The sequence below is a fragment of the Zeus faber genome (genome assembly GCF_960531495.2).
Source record: "Zeus faber genome assembly, chromosome: 3".
Classification (NCBI taxonomy): Eukaryota; Metazoa; Chordata; class Actinopteri; order Zeiformes; family Zeidae; genus Zeus; species Zeus faber.
The window spans coordinates 11,048,787-11,057,232 of NC_137190.1; the positions used below are offsets into that span (position 1 = coordinate 11,048,787).

The 8,446-nt window shown below is 39.8% G+C and overlaps 1 protein-coding gene across 1 annotated transcript; it reads left to right on the forward strand.

The window, feature by feature from the left end:
- Positions 1 to 159: 159 nt before the first annotated feature.
- rec114 (REC114 meiotic recombination protein) lies at positions 160 to 8,388 on the forward strand (the record flags this gene model as incomplete). Its single annotated transcript, XM_079997987.1, has 6 exons — positions 160 to 246; positions 1,813 to 1,902; positions 5,402 to 5,485; positions 6,178 to 6,345; positions 7,356 to 7,430; positions 8,224 to 8,388. The coding sequence occupies 6 exons, from the start codon at positions 160 to 162 to the stop codon at positions 8,386 to 8,388; spliced, it is 669 nt and encodes a 222-aa protein (XP_079854113.1).
- Between the last annotated feature and the right edge of the window lie 58 nt (positions 8,389 to 8,446).

Below are 8,446 nucleotides of genomic sequence, written 5' to 3' on the forward strand. Positions count from 1 at the left end.
AGAGCCGTAACTCCCATCACTCACTTCGAGCGGGAACATCCGGTAGCACGTACCGTGCGTGGGCGGGAAATCTCCCGTCATCCCCAACGTACCTTCCCTGTCAGGTGTCACCCACGAGGGGCAACAAACACACCGTCTGCGTAGACACCGTTGACCGAAATGGCCAGTTTAAACAGCTTAACGTGGAAGCTGAAACGTTTCGGGCGCTTCGCGCCAGGCTCGCAGGTGGAGGACGGGAAATGGAAGGTGAAGTGGTGGGCGGACGGTTCCGTTTTGATGGCGTCTGTTCTCTGTGGTAGCGGTTAATTGCTAGCTTAGTTTAGCTTAGATGTTATTACTGTTATTATTTTTTGTCAGAAACCACCTTCATTTTGTCCATTTATGTTTGTACACGTTTTATTTACTTAATTACTTACTTACAGCATGGATGGATGGATGGATGGATGGATGGATAGATAGATATGTTGCAACAAGCATAACAATAAGCAGAAAATCCCCGTATCTACAATGGACATAAACATCTAAAATAGGAACTTGTGCCAGTTTTGCATACATGTAAAGAAATGTCGCACATAGGTTACAGACCGCAATAAGCAAAATGGCAAGTAGCAGAAGGTACAATCAGTATAAAACACCCAGAAAATAATCAAAACACAAGTCCCAGGTTCCCCACGAGGCTCATAGCTCTGAGGTCCATGTCACTTTAAAGCAAAAGTCAAACACACACCTTGACTTTGTTTACTGTATGTACGATGCACGACTAAATCAAACACGTCAGTGCTTCAACTCCACCCGTAACTTAGCTTTTGTTGACCATATTCTCACATTTACCCTGTAATAAACACACAAACAAGCTCAGAACTGTTGACCCTCCAAGGGATTGGAAACTCATTAATTACCTCGCGAAAAAGAATTACACTCATTTGAAGTGGGCTTTTTACTGCAAAACGTACATATTTAGGGGCTGTTTCGGGAAGTAATTAGACAATAGAATAGAATAATAATAATAATGAACAACAGGCTCTGCAGCATCAGCCTGGAGCTGTGCATTTACCGAGCCTGTAAGGAGAAGCTCTAGACCTTTTGTATCACGGCGTGTTCTCTGGGAATTCGTAAGCTCTGCTTCTGGCAAGCGGGGAAGCCAATTTCTGAAGGAGGATTTTAGGAAAACTACTGATGCGAATTTTAGTCAGAACCAGATGCGCTCAGAAGTGTATATACTATGTTTTTGCTACCGACAGAGTTATAGTATTAAAAATACAAAGTAATGACTATATGTTAATCCCTGACGAAAGGCGGGTGAGCAATTTCATTTATGAAAAACTGTTTTCGGCAACAACTACATGTGAAATACTTTTTGAGATCTTTTATAGAATTCTCCCACATCAATTGAAAAGGGCATTGTGCAAATTGAATCTCTGCCAAGTCTTCCAATAGCATTCCTGTCGAGCCCAAAATATATTAAACATCCTCCTCCCACGCATCACCTCCCAGTCACTCTGTCTCACATGTTCATCAAGTACGTATCATCTGGTGAAATGGAGTCTGGGAGGGAGCAACGTGTGTTTCAATAAGTCTTGTAGTAATCAGGTACAAAAGTCCAGAATCTGGTGAGTAGTTAATATATGGCCCATCTTTTGTCGACATGGTTTTGAAATATGGGGAATTTGTTGAAATATGAATTTTAACAGCCCACTATATTATTTCTCGGTCACTATGTAGTGGCACAAAAACAAAATAAAAAACAGTCAGTTTTCAAACTGATCAAGTCACTGGTCCAGGATTGTCGTTGTTCTCCATTGTCTCCATCAGGTATTTGAGGCAGTTGATGGTAAACCTGAGCTGGTGCTTTCCATTGTGGAAACTGGACACATGCTGGTATCTCAAGGACAGGAACTCCTGGTAGGCAGACTGTTGCTAAAAGGATTATGTTTGCTTTCTCCTTCTGCCTTTTTATAATCTTCCAGTGTGACGAGCAATCCCTTTGTTTTAGCTTGAGTTTGATGTACTAAAGAGGGAACAATGATACAATGGAAATGATTTGGAAATAAATATGTGTATCTTTTTCTTTTGTTTATTGTTACATTAAGCCTGCATGTCCTGACTTTCCATCTCACCCTTCGCTCTAGAATTGATCCATACCGTACACATTGCTGTAATTAATCTTTCAGATTAATTTCTTTGCATATTGCGCGAAACATTACAATTTCTCAAACAGTAACACATTAACAAGAAACATTACAACAAATAACAAAGGTTGTTTGCTTTGAATGGCTTTTCATTTTAGCTAATCTGTGAAGACTAAGCACAATATTCTAAAAGACATGCATCAATATGTAATAGCAAATAGAAGGGAAAATGCACATTTTTGTTACAAGATAATCCAAAATTGTTGATATTGTGCTATTTACACACAGCACAGTCAGTCCTTAATCCGCTTTCAGGTCAAGTTTGAAAGTGAAAAAAGGAATACTTGATTATTTTGATTTTGCATGGGAGTTCTTCTCTGATTAGCTAGATCATAAATTAGGTCTTCAAAATCACTTCCAAAAAAGATACAGGAAAAAAACAAAAAACGTGTCCATTGTGTGTCAGTAGTCTTTCAGAAATTTATGTACGCCTTCAACATGAATGATAAGAACAATATGAGTTGTAGACTTTATAATATTGGTCATTGGGTTACTGTGGTGCTTGAGATTAGCTCTGCCCTAATGTATGTTAAAAAAAAACCCCAAAAGAATGCCAATGGATGTAAGATAACTTTTATGCTCGGGCAGAAAATGGCATTGTTAGTGCATTGGAAGTTTGGAGTGTGTGTCACATTTGTTTTATTCATCAGTCATTAAAAAAATATATCCTAAGTCACCTCCAGTCTGATAGGACAATGTACCTCCAAGACACTTACAGCTCCAGGGAAACAAGCAAATTGTTTTATCGTTGGTCCTGAAAGATCACTCAAAGGTTTGATTGATGATTCTACAAATTGCTGGCTGTGATGGACCTACATAAATCATCACTGTAGCAATAGTTCCATCTTCCTTGTTGCCCAAAATACCTGAGGTTATAAGAAAATGTTTCTGCCGAAAGACCACGGGATGCTCTTGTAGATGGTGTTAACACTTCCCGTCCAAGTCCCAACAACGCCATCTCCAACCAAACGACACATTTTATAAGTTCATTGTAGTCAAGCATTCCCAACACACCTCTCCTCCCAAAAATGTACGAAGCTGTCTGAACGCCATCTGCTGGAAACTCCCAACGGCTTCACACTGCTCTCTACCTCTCCCAAGTCCTGGAGGAGGTCTCCTACCTCCACCAGGATTGTGTACTTGTGTACTTTCCTAGGTTAACAAAGCTCTTCAAATGCTTTTACTCCTATGACTAAAACTAGAATATTAAAAGTTGAGAATCAAAGATGCTTTATAAATACTATTTTATTAGAGCCATATAATTGTTATGACTTTGCTACAAGGGCTGTCACAATCGTGAAATTGTAGCAGATGAATAATAAAAAAATAATTACAATTAATTAATTATCTTTTTGTTTTTTGTTCATCCGCCTTAACTAATGGAAACATGCCAAAGTTGCATTTGTTGCAGCAATTCTTGTATCAACTTGAAATTCCTATGACATATAAATAGAATCTTAACAATTTTATAAAATGATTGCGATCAGCTAAAATAATACAGGCGAAAAATTGTGACAGAAACATTGACCAGTTTTAGACCTAAATGACAAATCATGCTCCTGAGGATTTACCGCTGAAGTAATACATCTAGTATGAAACAGTAAAACATTTGGAATTGTTGATGGCAAGACTCGGCATTCTTCTGCCCAGATTTTCTGGGAGGTGAATCAATTGCGAGGGTTTTCTGTCCACATGTAAAAGGTTGTGTGAGGGCTGGATAAAATATTCTGCACTACATCCTGACATTTCCGCTGAAATCTGATGGGACCTTCCTCGATGGTTTTGGTAAGGGCAGAGGCATAATTTCTCTCAAAGTTGCTTGGGTACAGGTTCAAAATTACAGTTGGGAAAAAAATACTGTTATTACAAAATTGTGGGGTTTTATTCAAATTTGCACTCATACAAATTCTGTTGGGATAAGTCGAGATTTGGACAGAAAAATACTCGGCGAGGGCCAGGTTTAGTGTCACTTTTCTTGTCAAAACACCAACAGATTTTTATGCAGAATTAACATTTCTCTTACTATTTGTTTGTTGCATACCTTGTCACTGCATTAAACTTAAGAAAAAATCTGTGCATGTCTATACCATTTTGGAGAATAATGCACAGGACAGAGTAATAATCCCAAAAATATCATCCAACCAAGTGCTGGTAAATTTTGACTGAGACAGTTATATTTTGACCCTCTACCAGCTACACAGCTATCAGTTTTCAGGCATCGTTTCAAGGTTCAGGTATGTAGCTGAGCTGATATCAGAGGGAAATTTTTGGTGAAATTTTCGTATGTACGAGCCAATGTGGACCGCAGACCAAATATTAGATTTCTGCCCTGCAGAGGACAGAAACCCAGCAGGCTATTCCATGTCTCATTAATAGAATTTTGACAGGAGATACAGCTATCTTGCTGAGCCACGGTAGCCAGCCAGATATTCAGGTCAGACGGCAGACAGCTTTTCCGTTGAGTGATAGACTGGTCTATTATAGATTGGTGGCTGCTGCAAAATTCCCCAAATTGTTCAATGATGAGAGCTTAGTGCTATAGCCGACACTATCATGCCCATGGATGGCGTCTGTGAATTCACTTTGAACACAGCTTGGATTAAATTGGTACCATGGAGTTAATGACAAGCCAGAACGGCTCTTACAGTGTTGCCAATTGGTACTTGTGATTTGTTTGTATCTGTACTAACAATAAAATGGTAATATACAGTAATACCTTTTCGGGTGATATTTATCAATTTAATAAACTCTGCTATTATACCTCTTTTAAGAAGCAACTTCTACTGTGTACTTGATTTGGAAAAAACATTTTTGTGTGCAAGATCTCCCACACATGAACACATACATAGTACATTGCGTTGTTCCAGTTACTTAAACATTTTTTTAATAATTCTAAATGCTGAGGTGCCATGGTAATTGAGTAAATGGAGACCCCTGCAGACAGCTTCATGTACAGTATCTTAATCTATTTTATTCACAACCAGCATGTTGACCAGAACATTGCCATTAGTCAGATTTGATTTTTGTTGTTTTTAGGATTGAGATGTTCATTGTTGGTACTGTTTTTTTTTTTTGTTTTTTTTTACGTTGACATTAACGTGAAATGTATAATAAAATGTCATTGAATATAACGATTTTTTTCAGCACATCAACTTCAAGTAATTGTCTTGCCCTGTCTAATCATAAAATTTACTCTCATGTTTTTTATTTAGGACTCTGTCTTTTTAATTGGTGCATCTGATGCCGTCAAAGTACACCAGAAGTCCGATAACCTGATTTTTCGTTGTGTTGTTAAGGTTAGTTCCGAAACAATTTTCAATCTTAAAATATGTTATGTTTTCTCATGTTTCTCATCTAATGCCTTACATTTCCTGGTGGATATAACATGCTATAGGCAAATTACAGGCCGCTAATAGGGTTTAATTACACCAGTGGTTAAATATCATTATACATTTTTCATTTCTTCATTATTTTTTTCCACTAAGTTATATTTATAGAGGACGTATGTACAGTGGTACCTCGACTTACGACTGTAATTCGTTCTTTAAGAACGTCGTATGTTAAAAGAGTCATATGTCGAAGCAATTTTTCCCATATGAATTATGAAATCATGAAGGGTGAGAATAAACAAAATACACAGCACAAACACAGTTAATATAAAAAAAATATGGATAAGCCACGAACTACGTGGACACACGATGTAGGTCGCCCACTGACTGACTGCTGACTGGCCGCCGACGCGCCAACTCCAAATTTCCACGGTCGTATCTTGGAGCAGTCGGTCGCAAGTCAATACAAATTTTCACGACTATCGCTACCCATATCTTTGATTAGTCATAAGTAGATGCAGTGGTAAGTCGAGGTACCACTGTACTAAAAAAAAAGACATTTGGCCTAATGTGTGCTTGCACATACACTCGCCAACCCATTTAAGGTAAATCATATACTGTGCATAGCAGGTGACCTTGTGCTTTGTGATCTTGTGCAGGGAGGGAGCCGCCTCATGAGGATGGAGTTCGGAGGGAGCAGCCGGGCGGAAGCCCTTGAGAAATGTTCAAATGCTGCTGTCAAACTGATGGAGTACCTGCCTGTCACCACTCAAGATGACACCTCATCACTCCCTGCCTGCTCGTCAACTCCTAATCAGCCCCCAACTGTGAGAACCATGACAGTCAAGCAGCTAACAACATTGTGTGTGTGTGTGTGTGTGTGTGTGTGTGTGTGTGTGTGTGTGTGTGTGTGTGTGTGTGTGTGTGTGTGTGTGTGTGTGTGTGTGTGTGTGTGTGTGTGTGTGTGTGTGTGTGTGTGTGTGTGTGTGTGTGTGTTTTGAACTATGGTTCAATGTTACAATTCAGGCTACTTGCTCTGGAATAACTGTCCCCACCAGATGGCACTATTTACAATATGATCCTGCTTTCAACGAAACTCCAAAAGTTGAGATGAGAAATCCACAAAGGTAGGATCTGATGTGGATTACAGAAGCTCGGACCAACCAAACAGCATATATTATAATCTAGAGGGGAAATTTACAGAAATATATTCATTTAGAAAGGTTAAACTTTAGTCATAAACTGTATTTCTGGAAGGATAAAATTCAACCAATTATAATTTTTAATGTCCCAAATAATTTTACATCACAAAGAACATGCATTCAACCGTCAAGCTTTCACGTTTACAATCTTTCATTTTTAACGATGAGTTATGCTGCCTCTCAGAAGCTTCCTGAGGCTGTTGGATCTCTGTGAAAGAATGCTGGATTGTCTCAGCTTCTACACCCAAATGAGTGATGAGAATCCTGTAAAAATGTGTGTATGGGGTGACTGTTTGAGTGCTTTGCATATTGCCCTCAAGTAAAACACAGATCTCTGGGTTTTCAGTACGTGTCGCTGGAGGGGTGAGAGCACAGTAATATGCAAAAAGCACAGAGCTGGAAGCAAGAACAAATGCAGTGCCTTACTAACGCAACCACATCAATGGCCATCGGCGGCAACTGGGTCGAAAGTGTGACCTTTAGCAATCAGACACTTTTAAAGAGCTCCCAGTGGAAATGAAAGGCCTTTCATGGGTTGATATCTTTCAATTAATAATGAAGTGATTGATTGGACTCTGAACCCTCCGCTGACGTGCCCAGGTTGTGATGTTTTTTCCACCAAATTTTCTGCAAAGATTCTTCGTCAGACTGGGGTTGGAGTTGAGCCCGAGGCTGCCACAGGATCTCTGTCCATTAAGCGTCTGACCCAGGTATCTAACGCAAAGTAACAATGTTGGTTTAGATGTAAAATTGTTAGAATAGGTATTTGCAGGTGAGTTTTTGGACATCACCTTCCAGAGATCCAAACAGTGTCGCCTGTGCGTCTTCGGTCAGTTGGTCGTTGGCACCTGGATCAACCACTGCTCGATGATGGAAAACGCATCTCTAACTGCGCCGCTTGAATTTATGGCAGGAAAGTAGCCACGGACACTTAATACTCAGAATACTGCAAATGCAAGTCATCAGTGGGACATAGGTTCAATCACCTTTGTGTTACTTCATTCAGCAATAGATAGTGACTTAACAGACATTTATTAAAATTAAAGTCTTTACGATTGGCACTTTAAGATAACCTTTACAGACTTGGTAGTTAACTTTACCTACAGAAGGTTTTGCTGTGTAGTTAATTCTTCTGTTTCCCAATTAATTAGCAATGGAGATAAAACAAGTTCTGCATTTCAGTTGACAAATGTTTTAACATGTAGTAGTTTTTTTTTCTCTTGTTTATAATATTACTTTTTTGGACCTTCTGTTTCAATTGTTCCCTTCTTTCCATTTTCACAAGAGGCAAGCCCCCAAAACAAATTAAATCTTAAGATGTGATTGACATCACATCAATTTGTGTCTTGGAATTTTGGGGGCTGGAGTCTATTGGTCACACATGTACGTACATTCAAATTGGGTTTACTGTGACTCCCAGGGAGTTGGTTCCAAAGACCAGAATTTGCCCTGTACAAATGGTACTGTCTCTGTGCGCCCCAACATCCCTCTACGTTTCTGCAGCATTTCATTGGGGAGCGCACTCTGTCACTGCCTCTGGCGTACCAGTACAGTCCGCTGCCTCAAGGCGAACTGGAGCTGTTCCTGCGAATCTGCCTGCTTGACCCCAGCTTCCCTGCGTTCGTGGAGGAGGTGGAGGGCGAGCTGAGGAAGCTGCTGCAGGACTGACGAGCTCAAGATCGGGAGGAAGCCAGTTGAAGACAGCTCAACACGTGTAGGTAGTACG